This window comes from Pinus tabuliformis, chromosome 5_2, assembly GCF_031772625.1.
Source record: "Pinus tabuliformis cultivar Carrire ecotype Pingquan chromosome 5_2, CPIR1, whole genome shotgun sequence".
Classification (NCBI taxonomy): domain Eukaryota; kingdom Viridiplantae; phylum Streptophyta; class Pinopsida; order Pinales; family Pinaceae; genus Pinus; species Pinus tabuliformis.
This window is the reverse complement of record NC_142306.1, coordinates 1,043,568,480-1,043,588,261: the sequence shown is the minus strand read 5'-3', so window position 1 is coordinate 1,043,588,261 and position 19,782 is coordinate 1,043,568,480. Positions and strand designations below refer to the sequence as shown.

The following is a 19,782-nucleotide window of genomic DNA, read 5'->3' as shown; positions in this document are numbered from 1 at the left end:
CCTAGTAGGATGAGAGATGCTCTCCAACCATTTAGCTTCCTATATTGACTATGGTTGAGATATTGTCTAAAATATGTGATTGTCTCCAAGATAGTTTCCCTACCTTGAGATAGCATTTCATATATTTGTATTTGTATAATCACATTGTAGAATAAAGTGTTCTAGGCATTTTTTGTGTGATAAATAGTGTCTATTCTAGTATTTTATCATGTGGGGCAATGGACCTATCTATACACAAGAATTTGACTGCTAAAATCTACTAATACATACATACCCTACCCCTAACTTGTAAACTCTTAAAAAGAAACATAGGCTCTGAATCATTTAAATAAATTTATTCTTAATTTTGTTATTAATAATACTTTATATAATAAAATGATAAATTTCAAATAAACTTCTCATTTTTTTATTTTATTTTATAAATCTTTATTGTATTTACCAATTTTATTTATATTTGTTAAAATTATTTATATAAAATTGTTTTCCAAAATGTTTTGATTATCTCTCTTTTATTTTATCAAATAAAATAAATGTTTAATAACTAAACTTAAATACGTGGTTGAGTATCAAAATGAATAACAATGAAAGTGATGACAATAAAGTTAAAATCATACCGACTTCTCAGCAAATCAGGCTGGACAATATCCGTACCGTGGCAACAAGTCGGCCACAATTTTTGGGTCAAAACAAAGCAATCTAGGAATCTGATCTGATCACTTGAAAGCATAATTGGAGGAAGTTTCAACCATGGCCGAGTTTCAACAATTATTGATGTTATTGCAAGCTATATCGGAAGGTCTGTAAGCACTAGATTGAAAGAGAGAAACTTTATAAGCAGGAGCCAACACTATGAAGTTTGTGGTGACCATCACTCATCAAAGCTCGTAGGCTGATTAGTGCAAGCTGCATATAGCAGTGGCTGGATAAGAACTCCAAGAGAGCTCTATCATGGAGTCTGAAGGATTAATTGCCATGGATGGCTCTGTCGATCTCAAAGGCAGGCCCGTTCTCAGGTCCAAAACTGGAAGATGGAAGGCTTGTTCCTTCATCGTTGGTAAGATTTATATGCAATGCAGTGGTCTGTTTCACTTACATGCTTTCTGCTCATCAATAAATAATTGCCAATAAGTTTTTCTTCTTATTGAATACAAATTTAATATGCTATGAGTCTTCTGTGATTGATTTCTTGTTCACAATTTGTGACGAGTCACATTTCTGGTTGGGAATCAGAAATTGGTGTTTAATTTCTTGTTGGCGGCTTAATTTGTAAATATTGACGGATTAACACTGTTTAAACATGACAGTCTATGAGGTCTTTGAAAGGATGGCTTATTATGGAATTGCCTCCAATTTGGTGATTTACCTAACAACTAAGCTGCATGAAGGAACTGTGAGCTCGTCATCGAATGTCTCTAACTGGTCTGGTACAGTTTGGATTACCCCTGTTATCGGCGCATATATTGCAGACACTCACTGGGGACGCTATTGGACATTCACAGTGTTTTCAATTATTTATATACTGGTCTGCATCTTGTCTTTCTTCTTGCATCCATAGTTCTGATTAACTAAACACATTCCCTTTTCTTATTTTAGATAAATTTTAAGGATGAAAAATTATTTTACTGTTTAAAAATTTTAATAATTTTATGCAATTTCTATATATAATTTAGGCCATTTTTACTGTAAAACAATCCTATAGTATAAATTATGGGTCAATAATTTTTAGGAAAAATAGAAATTAAAGAGTTTTTTGTAAAGCATGGAAAATTAGCCTAGTTATGGTCTGGTACAATTTGGATGACAGGAATCCGCGCATATATCGCAGACACTCACTGGGGACGCTATTGGACATTCACATTGTTTTCATTTATTTATACACTGGTCTGCCTCCTGTCCTTCTTCTTCCATCCATAGTTCTGAGTAACTAAACACATTCCTCTCCAGTTCTGAGTAACTAAACACATTCCTTTTTTTTGGTCATGATATTTGAAATATATAAGTTTGTTTTACAAAGAGTATTTTAGTGGGAGAAATTTTAAGGATGAAAAAATATTTTACTGTTTAGAAATTTTAATAATTTTATGTAATCTCTATATATAATTTAGGCCATTTTTATAGTAAAACAATTCCATAGTATAAATTATGGACCAATAATTTTTAGAAAAAATAGAAATTAAGGATTTTTTAAAAAGCATAGAAAATTAACTCAGTTACTAATATTAAGCTCTTAAAATTTTCCATTTTAGCTTATGCTTGAACATTCAATGACTGACATTTTGTTGTTTCAAAATTCCATGGGTAATGGACGTTGGTTGCTTACCTAACAAGTGGGTGGGGGAGAAAAGGTGTACATTTGAGAGTCAAAATGGGATGATGAGTGAAGGTGAGGAAGATAGTATGCATATTTCAGATAGTATAGGGGTAGAGGTAGTTGGAGGTGGTTCAGAAACTGTAGAGTGCAAACGAAGTCAAATTGGATTGTCAAAATGGGTTGAAGGTGAGGAGAATATACATATTTCATAAAGATTGAGGACACAGAGAATTTGAAATCCACAAAATGCGATTTTATTTTTACATTAAAATTAATATTTTTTTTTACTGTTTAATGATATATAGAAAACACTGTTTTATGAAATATATGGTAAAATATTTATAAGCAGATAAGTTTTATATTTTTACTTAAATTTTATGGAAAATTTATTTATTTAAAAGATAGTTTTATTTATTTGTAATTTTTTTATTCAGTAATTTTTAACAGTTTTCTAATTGAGTTAATAATAAGTCAATTGTTTTTAGTGAGGTTTTTTGGAAGTTTTTTCAGCTGGGTTTTATTTGTTTAATTTCTGTAAAATTTGACAAGAATTTATTGAAATCACAAGCTTGATGGATAACCCCTGCATAATCCAAGTGCCTTAAAAGTTTTTTAGGGTGCTGAATGTTAGAAATTCTACAGTTTCAACAACGATTCTATATGCGGAAAGAACTGAAAAGAATCGTTGAAACTTAATGCCCAGGGATACGAATTACCTCCAGCCATTGGTGATGTTTTGATGCAGGCCACAGTCCACTTGCTTCTTCTTCAGCACTCCAGCTTCAATCCAAGCAAAAGAAAAACATACAAAATTCTTAAGGCACTTCCAAGCTCTGCTATCTCAGCTAGATGGTGTAAAAACTGAAGGGGATTGAGATATGAGCTTGGGGACCAAACAGATGAACATATAGCTAAGCTTCCATCAAGCTTCTAATAGCTATGTGTTAGATGTCCCACAAATCAAGGCAGAGAACTCGAATCAAAGTGATGGACCACTTTAGTAGCTCCCAATTAAAAATTTAGTAATTGCAATTGATTTTCTTAACTTAAGGAAACTACTGCAGTTGGTTTCCATAAGTTAAGGAAAGACTGCAATTCCATAATTGTAGGCAGGAATTGTGCAAAATTAATGGAGCTTAACATTCTCCCACTTGGTCCATACTTCCAAACTTAATGTCTCGACTTAAAAACCATTGATAATCTGTATTAAGTAATAGATACATGAATCATGGCGATAAGTCCTCTAATGACGAGTATTATCTTCCATGTATTACTATGCATTTATTCTTATTAAAATTTATGTGGCAACAATATCTTAATGAATAAACCTTATGTTTATTCTTGGTCCTTCTTAAATGAATTTTCTCAAATCAACTTAAAGTGCACATAAATATGAGAAAAAACATCACAATAATTAAGAATTTCATTAACATAACATTGTCCATACAATGAGAAACTACATAATGGAACCAAGTCCCATATTCAATACATGATCCTTGAATTTAAACGGTGGCATGCCCTTAGTCAAAGGATTAGTGATCATTAACTCAGTGCTGACGTGCTCAATGACCACTTTCTTTTCTTTAACACGTTCCCTTATAACTAAATACTTAATGTCGATGTGTTTATTTCGACTCCCACTTTTATTGTTTTTAGCCATAAAAACAGCAGCTGAATTATCACAATATATTCTCAATGGCTTAGATATAGAATCCATAATTCTAAGCCCAGAAATGAAATTCCTAAGCCATACACCATGTAAAGTAGCCTCAAAACAGGAGACGAACTCGGCTTCCATAGTGGAAGTGGCAATCAAGGTCTGCTTGGCACTCCTCCACGATACAACTCCACCGGCCATCATAAAAATGTATCCTGATGTTGATTTGCGTGAATCAACACATCCAGCAAAGTCAGAATCTGAGTAGCCAATTACTTCCAAGTTGTCCGTCCGTCTATACATAAACATGTAGTCTTTGGTTCCTTGAAGGTACCTCATAACTTTCTTTGCAGCTCTCCAGTGGTCTAAACTTGGATCACTCTGATATCGTCCCAACATTCCCACAACAAATGCAATGTCAGGTCTTGTGCAGACTTGAGCATACATTAAGCTTCCGACAGCAGAAGCATATGGAATGTTCTTCATTTGTTCCCTTTCAAGGTCGTTCTTCAGACATTGGTTCAAATTGAACCTATCACCCTTCACAATGGGAGCTACACTTGGTGAACAATCCTTCATCCGAAATCTCTCTAAAATTTTATTAATATAGGTTTCCTGTGACAGATCCAAGATGCCTCGAAATCTGTCTCTATGGATCTTAATGCCAATGACATAAGATGCCTCACCCATATCCTTCATATCAAAATTTTTAGAGAGGAATTGTTTCACCTCATGTAGCAAACCCTTATCATTGGTTGCTAGCAAAAGGTCATCCACATATAAAACAAGAAAACAAATTTTACTCCCACTAACTTTCAGGTATATACATTGATCCATAATGTTTTCTACAAAACCAAAAGAAGAAATTACATTATGGAATTTCAAATACCATTGGCGGGATGCTTGTTTTAAACCATATAATGACTTTTTGAGCTTGCAAACCAATTGCTCACCATCACTAGAGGGGAATCCTTCAGGTTGTTTCATGTAAACCTCCTCCTCTAGATCTCCATTAAGAAAAGTCGTTTTCACATCCATTTGATGCAACTCCAAGTCAAAATGGGCTACTAATGCCATAATAACGCGCAAGGAATCTTTCTTAGATACAGGAGAAAAGGTCTCCGTGTAGTCGATTCCTTCTTTCTGAGTGAATCCCTTAGCAACAAGTCTTGCCTTGTATCTCTCAATGTTGCCCAATGAGTCTTTCTTTGTCTTAAAGACCCATTTACATCCAATGGCTTTTGCATCATTAGGCAACTCAACAAGATCCCAGACTTTGTTACTCTTCATGGAATTCATCTCTTCCTTCATGGCATTGTACCATAGTTCTGATTCTTTGCAACTCATGGCTTGTGAAAATGACTCAGGATCATTTTCGGCTCCAATGTTGTAGTCAGATTCTTGTAGATACACAACATAATCATTAGGAATTGCTGATCTCTTAGGTCTAGTAGATCTTCTTAATGTTGTACCATCATCTTCCTGAGAAGTATGTGGTTCAACTTGTTGTTCAAAAGTTCCTTGTAACTCTTGAACTCCTTGATCTACTGGAATATCGTCAGCAGCTTGTGGAACTTCAACAATTGGTTGTTCAACACCAGTTTGTACTTGAGGGGTGCTATGAACAACAACCAATCTATCACTTGAAGTGGAAGGTTGAGATTCTGAATGATCCTTCTCAGAAACTATGTTTCTGGTTCGATCGCTCCCACTGATCAAGTCATTTTCAAGAAACTTTGCATTCCTTGATTCCACAATCCTAGTGCTGTGAGATGGACAATAAAATCTGTAACCTTTAGACCTTTCAGCATATCCAATGAAATACCCACTAATGGTCCTTGGGTCCAGCTTCTTCTCTTGTGGATTATAAATTCTCACTTCAGACGGGCATCCCCAAACGCGCATATGTCGCAAACTCGGTTTCCAACCTTTCCATAATTCAAATGGCGTTTTAGGAACCGCCTTGCTTGGAACTCGGTTTAATATATACACTGACGTCTTAAGTGCTTCAGTCCACAAGGATTTAGGAAGATTGGAGCTGCTAAGCATACTCCGCACCATGTCCAATAATGTTCGATTTCTTCTTTCTGCTACACCATTCTGGTCGGGTGAACCAGGCATGGTGTATTGGGCAACAATCCCATGCTCTTGAAGAAACTTAGCAAATGGCCCAGGTGCTTGTCCATCTTCTGTGTATCTACCATAATATTCTCCACCTCTATCTGATCTCACGATCTTAATTTGCTTGCCGCATTGTTTCTCTACTTCAGCCTTAAAGATCTTAAAGGCATCTAATGCTTCGCTCTTTTTATGAAGCATGTAGAGATACATATATCGTGAGTAATCATCTATAAAGGAGATGAAGTATCTCTGACCATGTGAGTCCATGTCTGGACTACATATATCAGTATGTATGATTTCTAATATGTCTGAACTCCTATTGGCACCTTTCTTTGACTTGTTGGTCTGCTTTCCCTTTATGCAGTCCACACAAGTCTCAAAATCAGTAAAATCTAGAGTAAGTATTCCTTCATTTACCAACCTTTTAATTCTTTCTATGGAGATATGACCTAGTCTCCGGTGCCATAATTTAGAGGAATCTTCATTAATAACACATCTTTTAGTGCTAGTGTGAACATGCATTGAATCATATGTGACATTGTTTTGTAAATTAATGCAGTAAAGACCATTAGACAAAATACCATTCCCAACATAATCAGATTTATAGAATAGACTGAAAGATTTCTCTGAAAAGTTTAAGGAATATCCAAAAGGTACAAGCCTTGAAACTGAAATCAAGTTTCTAGAAAAACTTGGAACATAAAAGGTCTTTTCTAACTCCAAAACAAAACCACTACTTAAAATTAAATAACATGTTCCTATAGCTTCCACATGCGAGCCCATCTTGTTTCCTGATAAGATGATTTGCTCACTTCCCACTGGCTTCCTTAGGTTTTGCAAACCCTGCAAGGAATTCGAAATGTGAATTGTTGATCCAGAATCAATCCACCATGTGTTAATATTAACGTTAACCATATTAGATTCATAACAAACAAACGAGATTAAATTACCTTTGTCTGCGAGCCATTTCTGAAATTTGGCGCATTCCTTCTTCATGTGTCCCTTCTTCTTACAGAAAAAACACTTGGAAACCTTCTTGATATCGGCTTGGGGAGGTACTTTACCTTTCCCTTTCAGATTGGCTTGAGATTTGCCCTTTCCACGCGTTGCCAACATTGCACTCTTTCCTAGTTCCATCACCAGTCTCTCTTCCTCTTGAACACACATGGTCATGAGTTCATTAATTGACCATTTATCCTTATGTGTGTTGTATGAGATTTTGAAAGGTCCATATTGGTGCGGAAGGGTGTTGAGGATGTAGTGCACTAGGAAGGACTCCGATATTTCAACCTCGAGTTTCTTCAATTGAGCCACAGTGTCCCTCATCTGCATGATGTGTTCGCGCACACCTTTCACACTGGTGAGCCTTAGGGATGAGAACTTCATGATTAGGGTGCTTGCTAGTGCCTTGTCTGAAGAGACGAATTATTCATCAATGGCCTTCAACAAGTCTCGGACCTTATCATGCTGATCAACGGAACCTCGAATACCAGCTGAAATTTTAGTCTTAATGAACATCATGCTTAGACGATTGGATCGCTCCCATCGTTCATAAAGCGTGATGTCCGCTGCAGTGCTGGTATTAGTGAGTGTTGATGCTTCATCTTTCCTGATAGCATAATCTATGTCCATCCACCCTAAATGAAGGAGAATCCTCTCCTTCCAAATTTTATAGTTATCTCCCTTAAGTTCAGGAATGTCACAATGAATTTCAGAGAAATTTGTAGGTTGTACTACTGCATCAAAATAAAGAATCACATGCTTATGTTAAAATTGAGGCTTAATAAAATTTCATGTTTTACCAATGTAAATCATGCTAAAAAGAACTGAATCAAATGACATAAAAATTGCCTGTGGGCTAAATTTTCAATTCAAAACAGATTCAATAAAACTTTATGATAAAACTTATTAATTCATAACTCCTGTGGGTAGGTTATGAAATTTTATCCTAATTAATTACATAAACATAATAAAGATTCCTGTGGGATAAAATTTATTATATTCAGTGTAATTAATTACAATTTAATGTCTAAATAATCTTTATGTGATCTAACCAATCAAATTATATAATTTTATTTAATTAAAGATGTTGTGGCTATTCTCTAATTAATTAAAATCATATGGATCACTAGACATTATTTTGTTGCATAAACAAAACTTAACCAGAGAGAAAAATAATGTTTACTGAAAGGAGTAAGTCAAAATGACATTTTAATAAACTCCATATAACTGTAATAATTTTCCAGCAAAATCAAAATTAAGGTTAAAGCAGTCAGCATTACCGAAAATGACTACAAATTGATTGTTCAATTTATAAACTAAACCCGGAGATTGACTGAAGCAGCGTTGATCTACTTTGCACTTGCATAGCAAATGCAGTTCGAAGGCTAGCTGGCTTGACTTCAGGCTCCGTCCTTAAGTTTATAAAACAACAAAAATTGACCAGCAAACAAGCTATTTTGCTCACAAGATAAATAAAATTAAAATTAAATTTACATTCCTTAGTCTAACTGTCCCATAATTTATTTAAGACTAATTCTTAAATTAATTACAAAATGGGCTCTAAAAAGTTATAAATTATTTCTTTAAATAATTTGCAAAAACTGCAAATTTGAAATATTCAAAACAAAAGACTAAACCATTTCGAATATTGAAATATTGAAATGCATAAACTATTTCCTTTAATTTGCAAACACGCATAAAACAAAAGGAGGTATTCAAGGATAGGGAAACATGACTCATATCAAAAGGAATAGACTTCACAAAACATTTCATGTTCATACCCGAGACTTTGGTGAAAGCCTTCATGTCATGTGTATGTTCTTGAATGAATCAGGTCATATATTGACCTTGCCATTTACTTTAAATATACATTTATAAAATCATCTATGATGCAAGCAAAAAATAAATTTTACAATAAATATGTAATAAAAATTATAAAATTTATTTTGCATTGCTGATTTTATATAGTTATCCAAATTAACTATATAAATAAAAAATATATATAACCAAAACATAATCAAAATATATACCATGCCACGTATTTGTTTAACGTTGGATTTTGTTTTATAACACATGGTATTACCCTTTGATTATATACCATAATGGTTTATATGTATGTTAAAGTTTGTTATGGTATATGATATAACCATATTATATGGTTTGTTACCTCCAGCCAAAATTATCAAATAACATAAAATGATAACCGAACATGATGAGATAGACCTATTTGCTCATTTTTCAAGAATTTAAACTAATGCAAACGATTTCCTCTGTTCTCAACATAGACGCAGGTTTTAGCAGAGAAATGTTGGAATGACGCAAAACCAGCACTCTCAAACCCCGGTTTTAAAAGAAAATATGGTGTAAAGAACGAACATCTACATTCTTTCGTTTTTCTCAACATAAAGGTAGATTCTGAAAGATAAGTGCCGGATAAATGTTGAAGAAATTAAATTAAAATGAAGAAACTCTGCCGCTCTCTTGTTTTTCCAGAGCATAGACTTTCAGCGTAGAAATTAGGGTGGAGATGATAGAAATTTCCACATAATTGCCTTGCATGCATCAATATTTAAGAATGCCTTTTAAAGAACTCAAAATTTTCATTTTCAAACTTGCCCATTGATTGATTCACGACTACTGTTTATGGTGGGTTTCCCTTCGTACGCAGTTTTGACTTCGGCTACGGATACGACTACAGCGCAGTTTTGACCTGACCTTGAAGATAAATGGGTCTTTAAATTTCAGAAGAGCCCTTAAATTTCATGCGAGCCTAAACTCCAACATTATTACTGAAAACAATCCTAGCTACAACTTCTAACCGTAATGGTAGTTTTATTGCTCAGAACTATACTGACCACCGGGTTTCTCTCGTTATACCATCACCATAGGCATCAAAACAGAGATTGATGTTACCAAAGAGACAATGCTATATACATATCCTTGCTTTTAGACATTGGTATCATGCAATGCTGAGCCTTTAGTTCTTCTACATAATAAAACCACAGATCCCCTTAACTTCGATATTTTCGAAGATTCGAACTCCATGGCCCAGCGGAAACTCCAGATAAAAACCAAAAACTCAACTATCATGCGAATCACATTAAGCTTACTCTGTATACTTCAATGCCAAACTTTGAGCTTAAAAAAATGGAGAAGCTCGATTACAGTCTTTACAAAACCATAGACCTCGGATAAACATATGTTCGTGCAAAATTCAACTATCGACACGGCTGACAAAACTCATTAACTTAAATCCCGCAAAGACTTGGATAAGTTGGAGTGGAGGGCATGCCAGTCAAACAAATGGAAATGAAAACAATAACGCATGCATGACATAGTTTCTTGGCCAACACACAGCAAGGCAGAGATAAAAGGGCTCTGATACCAAATGTTAGAAATTCTACAGTTTCAACAGCGATTCTATATGCGGAAAGAACTGAAAAGAATCGTTGAAACTTAATGCCCAGGGATACGAATTACCTCCAGCCATTGGTGATGTTTTGATGCAGGCCACAGTCCACTTGCTTCTTCTTCAGCACTCCAGCTTCAATCCAAGCAAAAGAAAAACATACAAAATTCTGAAGGCACTTCCAAGCTCTGCTATCTCAGCTAGATGGTGTAAAAACTGAAGGGGATTGAGATATGAGCTTGGGGACCAAACAGATGAACATATAGCTAAGCTTCCATCAAGCTTCTAATAGCTATGTGTTAGATGTCCCACAAATCAAGGTAGAGAACTCGAATCAAAGTGATGGACCACTTTAGTAGCTCCCAATTAAAAATTTAGTAATTGCAGTTGATTTTCTTAACTTAAGGAAACTACTGCAGTTGGTTTCCATAAGTTAAGGAAAGACTGCAATTCCATAATTGTAGGCAGCAATTGTGCAAAATTAATGGAGCTTAACACTGAATCCATATATATAATCAAAAAACCAGTTTAAATAACACAAATCAACATTTCATGTCAATTTTTTGCCCTGAAAATATCCAAAAATTATACTGGAAACAACTCCAATAACAATAATTTATGTACTGTAAATTATTTTGATCAAATATTTATAAATCTATTACACTAAAATTTTAGAATCAACTTTTGAAAGACGAGAAATAACCATATAAGTAGATAGCGAGGAATTTTTCATCTTTTAATCTTGATGATGAGCCTGGCTCGAAAAGTAAATTCTTCAGTGTGATGGATTCAAAAATATTCAAGCAAAACAAGTAGCGTCTAAGTTCATTTACGTAGTTACCTGTTGTTGTATTTGATAGGGGATGGTGATTTTAACATTGGCGGTTGCGTTGCCATCTCTGAAACCACAAGAATGCCAACCGAGCTCCAACTTATGTAAGAAAGCTTCCAGCCTCCAGGTTGGGATTTTCTACTTTGCTTTGTACGTTCTTGCTGTGGGCACTGGCGGTACAAAGCCCAACATCTCCACCATAGGTGCAGATCAGTTCGATGAATTTGATCCCAAAGAGAAGCTTCAGAAATCCTCCTTCTTCAATTGGTGGATATTTAGTGCGTTTTTGGGAATGTTGTTTGCAGATAGTTTTCTGATATACATCCAGGATCGCGTGGGATTCACCGTAGGTTATGCGATTCCCACGGTGGGATTGATTATATCTCTCGTACTATTCTTAATTGGTACTCCATTTTGCAGACACAAAGTACAGAATGGAAATCCATTCAATCGGATGGCTCAGGTAATTGTTGCAGCAGTTCGTAAATGGAAAGTTAATGTACCATCAGATCCTACCAAACTTTATGAGGTTGACCCCAAAGAGTATGTTGCTAAAGGCAGATTCCCCATTTCTCATACTCCAGTTTTGAGGTGAGTTCAACAAGGACTAAATTTAATTTTCAGTCTGATTATTTTTTAGTAGACAAACCCTGGTTGAAATTATTGAAATCAATCATCTTTAATTTATTTTTGGGTCTCCTTTGGTTTTTTGAAACTTCAATAATATTACAGTCAGAACCATCTTTATGGTTTTAAAGCCATCTTTTATGTTAAGTGTTAGTATCATTTCTCATATGTTGTTTTCTCTAAATGATTATTATTATAATAACAACATAATTAGTTTAGTATGTTGTTATTATTATTATAACATAATTAATTTTTGTTTTCATGAAATGTATTTAGTTTTAGTATTTATGTATCTAGTGTATAATATTATTTATAGGGTTTATAATATTAATTTTTAGTTTTAATATAATTTTTTTGGGTTTATAATTATGGTTGAGCATGGTCCAACCTAACATTATCGATCTCAATATGAAAATTAACCATGGTCAACCATTATCAATTGTGGTCAATCATGATCCAATATCATATTGTGACTTGTTACCATATGAAAATCAACTATGATAAACCACGTTTTATATTATAAATACTTAAATTTAACTTAAATAAATTATTAAAAAAAAAAAATTGATTTTAAAAAAATAATAATAATTACAATAATTCATAATGATAATATTTTTATTATAATAATTATTTTTGTAATATTATTATTATTACTATATATTTATTAATATAAATATTAATATCAAATCTATATCATTAATGTCTATCTATTTTTTCCAAAAAATTTACATATATATATATAAAATAAAAGAATATATCAATTTTGTAATATATATATATATATATATATATATATATATATATATATATATATATATATATATATAATTGTGCTACTCAACGTAATTTCTCTCCTTCCTAAGTTTATCTATTCACTCAAAAGAAATGACTTATTTTTCTATCCAGGTTTATACAAATTAATTTTTCCCTAACTTCACTGCACTATTATTTATTCTGAATTTCCTTTTTCTACCTTCCAGATTCTTAGACAAAGCAGCAACTAAAGATGGCTCAACCAGTCGATGGAAGCTGTGTCCTGTAACCCAGGTAGAAGAAACCAAGCTTATGCTCAGATTGCTTCCAGTGTGGGTGTTTTTGTTGGTACCAAGCACCTTGATTTCACATGTAAGCACACTATTCGTAAAGCAGGGAACGACGTTAAACAGACATATGGGTTCTCACTTTCAAATCCCTGCAGGCTCGCTTACATCATTTTTCGCATTGTCAATGTTGGTATCCATTATAGTCTACGACAAAGTGTTGCTAAGGATTTTAAGAAGATTCACGGGAAACCCCCGAGGCATCACGATCATGCAAAGGATGGGCGTTGGTCTCTTCGTCCACATGGTATGCATGGCAGTGGCCTCCATAACCGATGTGAAACGGATCAATGTTGTGAAAGCACATGGCTTTGAAGGCAAAGCCAAAGCGGTATCCCCCCTCACTGTTTTCATTTTGCTTCCGCAGTTTATGTTGGGAGGCATGGCAGAAGCCTTTCATGAGACAGCAAAGTTAGAATTCTTCTATGATCAGTGTTGGAATATTAATTCCAACTGCACAACGGCAGGCGGACGTGGGCAGCCAACTCAGCCAGCACGCTGCACCCGAAACCGCCAGAACGAAACCACCCTCTTGTTCGCACCACCTTTGGCAAAAGGCTGTATCCGCCGGAGGGGCTCCGAACACATTCACTTGCCGCCACGCATCCCATGTACGAGCACCGAAAAACCACTTTCCCCGGACGGTAAAAGTCGTGTGGTTTGCGGAAGAGTGGTGTGCGAATTGCGTTGGATCGGGTCTGCAGGCTCAGATCTCCGAGAAGCTGCGCGAAGTTTAATGAGCGGGCGTGACGAATGGGATGGCGACACGTGGCACCGAAGTGACGTCAGCCGACCCCCGCCCACGTCAAATCAATTTTCTTTGTCGTTTTCTTTGGTTGACTGCCGTAGGTGAAAAGTCATGTTTTTAATGGTTTTACGTGGAATTAGGTGGCGGCCCGTTTAATGTGGTTATGGGCACATACGTTTTATATATTTTTAATATATGTATGGTGTGGGCCATTTAATATAGTATGGGCCATTTTTATATGTTTTTTTATATATGTTTCATATAGGTTGTAAAAGAAACATATACGTGCAGTAGTTTTATGTAATGTGACTACTCACGGTGGTGGCTGCGTGTGATATTTTTTTAATGTAGAACAGGGCGTGCTGTAGTTATTTTTTTGTGTGCCTGCGTGCAAAAATGAAGTAGTTCATGGAAGTGTAGATTGAACGCCAGGCAAATGTATGCACAGAAGAAAGCACAGCAGTGCTGGAAACATAACAGAGGCAAACTGTTATGTATTGTTGACCATAAAGAAAACACAGGAACAGCTTGAAGCTGTTTTGTAAATACCCACAGCAGTGGAAGACCAGAAGTGAGAGAGAGACAGAGTTTCTCCAGTGAATCCCTCTCTGCGCAGAGGATGAAGCATGTATCAGTATTTTTGTTTTAAATCAATAGAAGGTTTTTTTTTCTGTGTAATGGACTGTGTTCTGAGTTAATTTTTTTTTAAAAGAGGTTCTCTGCAAATGATCTTGGACAGAGTAAACAGAGCATTGTCTCTGTAGTGGTTATTTTATTTGGTTTTGGTATTTCTCCATTTAAAAATACCCAACAGTGGTATCAGAGCTAGTCCAGGCTCTTTGAAGACTCAAAGAAGCTGAAGGAAGGTGTGGTTGCAGCAGTCAAACTTCTCCAGCAGTGTGAAGACTCAGCGAAAAGAGTTAAGGTATTTTTCAAAGCTTTCCTTTGTGTTACTGTTAAAAGAACAGTCAGTGATTTAAAAGAAAACACAGTCAAGTATTTAAAGCCTAGATAAGAATGGCAAGGTCAAAGAAGAAAGCCTCCAGGGCTGTTAAAAATGTGTCTCCCTCCTCTACTAAACTAGAAGGGAATCTATTTGAAAGCATTGTATTTGAGGCCCCAAAGTTTGATGGAAACTTTGATGTATGGGAAATAAAGATGAGGGCTTTCCTAATGTTTGAAGGGATTGAAGTCTGGGAATCCGTGATTGATGACAGCAAGATGGATAAAGAATCCATGGAGTATGATGCACAAGCAACAAAGACTATCTTGAATGGACTCCCTGATTCTGTAAAGAAGAATCTAGGAAAATATACATCAGCAAAGGATATATGGGACAGACTGCATGACCTTCATGCAAAGGGAACACTGACCATGACAATGAGTCAAGAAGAACCCATCATAGAAGCTGAGAATGAAAAGCTTGACCTCATCAAGCTTCAAGTAAAAGAAAGGGATGAAGAGCTTGCCAAGCTTAAGAAGGAACTTGAAGAAAGCAAGAGGAAACATTATGAAGAAGTCATATCCATGACAAATCAGCTGAATGAAGCAAGGAAGCAGGCAGATGCCTTGTCAAGTCAACTTGAACAAAGGCACATGAGGGTGAACAAACTTGTGAAAGAGATTGGACAGTATAAGGTAGAGGTCTCCTCCCTTAAGTCCGAACTACAAGAAGCCAGGAAGCAGGTACAAGGAGCTGAAAAGAAAATGAAGAGCAGTCAAGCAAAAGATGAAGAAATCTCCAAAATGAAGACTGATATTATCTCCTTCAAAGTAGTAGCAGCTGAAGCTACTCGTAGCAAAGAAGAAACTGAGGGACAACTAGCAAAGAAAAGTAATGAATGTGAAAAGTTAGAAGAAGAGATTGTCCTCCTCAGGAAGAAGGTTGAAGGGATGAACAAGATCATGAAGAGCTCTCAAGCTTTGGATGACATGCTCAGCTATCACAGATCTCCATTTGATAAATCAGGACTAGGGTATGTAGGTGAACCCTCAAACAAGGATGAGGATGCTTTAAGCAAGGGAGATGTGAAGAAGCCAGAAAGAGATGGTGATGCTCCTAGTTCCAGCAAAGGCAAGGAGAAAAATGAAGGCAGCAATAGAAGAGATCCGGCTCCAAGTAGAAAATCAGCTCCAAGAAGAAATGTAGCTGATGTCAAAGAGGCAAGAGGCAATGGTGATCATCAAAGGATCTCAAGGCAGCAAAGTTTTAGAAGTATATCAAGAAAACCTCCATCTCCCAGGTATCAAAGTTCATTTTATGGTTATTGTTATGCTTGCTCAAACTTTGGTCATATGGCAAAAGACTGTAGAGCATTTCATGGAGATAGATGTTGTGGTCCCCGACAATCTCCAAGAAATAATTTCACAAGAAGAAATCATGAATTCTTATTCATGAATAAAGTTGAATGTTTCAAGTGTCATAACATTGGGCATATGGCACGAGATTGTAACTTAAGATGGGCTGCTATGCAAGCTAGACCCATGCAAAAGAAGAAAGTTACACAAGTATGGAGAAGGAAGGAAAGGCAACCTGAAAACCCCTTGAACTCCCCAGTGGATCTAAATTTGTTTTGAGAAGAGTCTGCCAAAAGAAGACAAGCATACATTAAAGGGGAGCTTGTAACTTTTGTTTGCTGAACTGTATTAACAGTCATTTGTTGATGGAGGATGTATTGCAGCACAGCAGTTGCAAATGAAATCTTTGTTAATCCCTCTGAAAGGTAATATGCAGTAGTGATGAAATGAGCAATGTTTTTGCTTTGTGTTTATGCAATATGCACAAAAATGCATAAAGAAGAAAAGATGGCAGCGCTGAAATGTAAAGAGCAGCAGCGGGATAAGAGAAAAAAAAAATGCAAAGCATGGAGACCCTCACAGCAGTGGGAAGACAAAATACAAAACAGCAGTTTGGAATTTTTTTTGTTATGGTGCACACGCATTGAAATGCATAGTAATGGAATGTAGTTTTCCTTCTATGTAAAGTGAGAAAATATACTCACAGGGACAGCAGATTTTTAATGCACATGGGATGAATGAGAATGTGTGTGGCAGCAGAAAATCGAAAGGAATTGCACAGTAGTGCATTGTGTAAAATGAATGAAGCTGAAGATCGTGTGAAGCAAGGGTGCATAAGAAATGGCAGCAGCCCGTGTTAATTTTTTCTCGTGGAGAATGAAGTGCCAAGTGTATGTGCACACAGTAGTGCAAATTGCAGCAGCAACACAACAGCAAGTGTATGGACAGCAGCAGCTTGAAGAAAAGTTTTCCCATCGTGAAGAAGAAGAAGTATACAGCAAGGCAAATAAGAAAATGCAGCAGCATGAAGCTTTGTTGAAGAAATGTGTTTTTACACAGCAATGCAAATGTGAAAAATGCAGCAACAAGAAGTTATGGACAGCAGCACAGGTAAAAGAATTTTTTTTTCACAGCAGTAAATGTAAGTGCAGTGAGTGTGTTGTTTGCATCTGAAATGCAAGTAAGACACAACAGAAGTATGATTGTAATTAATGAAGGGGAGCACGCAGCAGCGCGAAGAAAAGCTTTCCCATGGTGAAGAAGGGAAGCACGCATTAGTGCACAAGTAAAGAATTCTCACACAACAGTGTGAATGTGAGAAAGGAAAGGCATAGCAACGCACATGTGATTTTTTTATTGACGCACAACAATGCAGAGTTTGTAAAGAAATGTAAGAGCAGTGCAGGTGTAGACGCAGTAGCGTGGAGCAGACACAACAGTGTGGGGTATATGCAGCAAAGAAGATGGCACAACAGTGTAGCAGAGAATATGCAGCAGCATAAAAGAACATTGTAATGAACTTGCACACACAGCAGTGCAATGATTGTTTGTTTTGGAACTGCATTTGCAGCAGTCATTTGGTGAAACCCTCTGTTGAGAGGAAGATGCTTTTTAGCATTGTTTGGTAAATCCCTCTGTCAAGAGGAAGATGTTTTTTATAACAGGTGAATCCCTCTGTCATGAGGAAGGTGCTCTTAAGCACAGTTACATGGTGAATCCCTCTGTCATGAGGAAGGTGCTCTTAAGCACAGTTTCAGGTGAATCCCTCTATTAAGAGGAAGACAACTTTGTTTGTTTGTGAACTGCATCAGAAGCAGTTGGTGAATCCCTCTATGTGAGGATGATGTTTGGGTAAGATTGAATGCCCAGCAGTTGAAATTAAAGGGGAGTGTTGGAATATTAATTCCAACTGCACAGCGGCAGGCGGACGTGGGCAGCCAACTCAGCCAGCACGCTGCACCCGAAACCGCCAGAACGAAACCACCCTCTTGTTCGCACCACCTTTGGCAAAAGGCTGTATCCGCCGGAGGGGCTCCGAACACATTCACTTGCCGCCACGCGTCCCATGTACGAGCACCGAAAAACCACTTTCCCCGGACGGTAAAAGTCGTGCTGGTTGCGGAAGAGTGGTGTGCGAATTGCGTTGGATCGGGTCTGCAGGCTCAGATCTCCGAGAAGCTGCGCGAAGTTTAATGAGCGGGCGTGACGAATGGGGTGGCGACACGTGGCACCGAAGTGACGTCAGCCGACCCCCGCCCGCGTCAAATCAATTTTCTTTGTCGTTTTCTTTGGTTGACTGCCGTAGGTGAAAAGTCATGTTTTTAATGGTTTTACGTGGAATTAGGTGGCGGCCCGTTTAATGTGGTTATGGGCACATACGTTTTATATATTTTTAATATATGTATGGTGTGGGCCATTTAATATAGTATGGGCCATTTTTATATGTTTTTTTATATATGTTTCATATAGGTTGTAAAAGAAACATATACGTGCAGCAGTTTTATGTAATGTGTCTACTCACGGTGGTGGCCGCGTGTGATATTTTTTTAATGTAGAACAGGGCGTGCTGTAGTTATTTTTTTGGTGTGCCTGCGTGCAAAAATGAAGTAGTTCATGGAAGTGTAGATTGAACGCCAGGCAAATGAATGCACAGAAGAAAGCACAGCAGTGCTGGAAACATAACAGAGGCAAACTGTTATGTATTGTTGACCATAAAGAAAACACAGGAACAGCTTGAAGCTGTTTTGTAAATACCCACAGCAGTGGAAGACCAGAAGTGAGAGAGAGACAGAGTTTCTCCAGTGAATCCCTCTCTGCGCAGAGGATGAAGCATGTATCAGTATTTTTGTTTTAAATCAATAGAAGGTTTTTTTTTCTGTGTAATGGACTGTGTTCTGAGTTAATTTTTTTTTAAAAGAGGTTCTCTGCAAATGATCTTGGACAGAGTAAACAGAGCATTGTCTCTGTAGTGGTTATTTTATTTGGTTTTGGTATTTCTCCATTTAAAAATACCCAACAATCAGGTGCCCGAGAGCATGCAGAGCATAGGAACTGCATTATATTGTAGTACATTAGGGATGGGGGGTTTTTTAACTACTCTTTTTCTGAAAGCTACAGCTAAGATCAGTGGAAGAAAGGACCACACCAGCTGGGTCTTGAACAATCTGAATGCATCTCGTATTTATTACTATTATGCATTCATGGCTATTCTTAGCTTTGTAAATTTTATGTTCTTCCTAGTTGTCTCTCGGCTGTACGTTTACAAGAGAGAAATCAACGAGGCATTTAGCAACGACAGCCGTATTGTGTATCCAGGTACAGTAACAACGGAAGGTCATGAGCTGCCTGTGGATATCAAAGGTGGCGCAGAGGAAATGGAGATGAGGAAGGTAATAAACAACGTTGATCCATCGAGGGAAGTATAAAAGCCACTGGCTGGATGATGCAGGAATATATATATATATATATATATATATATATATATATATATATTTCTATTTCTATTTCTATTTCTATTGAACAATAATATTATGCCGGTTTCATGGCGATCATTAATATTTGTAAATTACATGCTATTGAACATGCAAGTTTTTCAAATGTCAATGTGATTGAAATGCCCTGTCTGGCTAGTCTTTATTTTATTTCCTATGAAGATATGAAATTGGAGTTAATGAATT

General features: G+C 36.4%; 1 protein-coding gene across 1 annotated transcript; it reads left to right on the top strand.

Moving 5' to 3' along the window:
- The first annotated feature begins 921 nt into the window (after nucleotides 1–921).
- LOC149162807 (protein NRT1/ PTR FAMILY 5.2-like) lies at nucleotides 922–19,551 on the top strand. The gene is made up of 6 exons (XM_089435801.1): nucleotides 922–1,054; nucleotides 1,305–1,522; nucleotides 11,361–11,923; nucleotides 12,940–13,491; nucleotide 13,729; nucleotides 19,129–19,551. Exons 1-6 carry the CDS (start codon nucleotides 949–951, stop codon nucleotides 19,528–19,530), a joined length of 1,842 nt encoding a protein of 613 aa, XP_089291927.1. The 5' UTR covers nucleotides 922–948; the 3' UTR covers nucleotides 19,531–19,551.
- The last annotated feature ends 231 nt before the right edge of the window (nucleotides 19,552–19,782 follow it).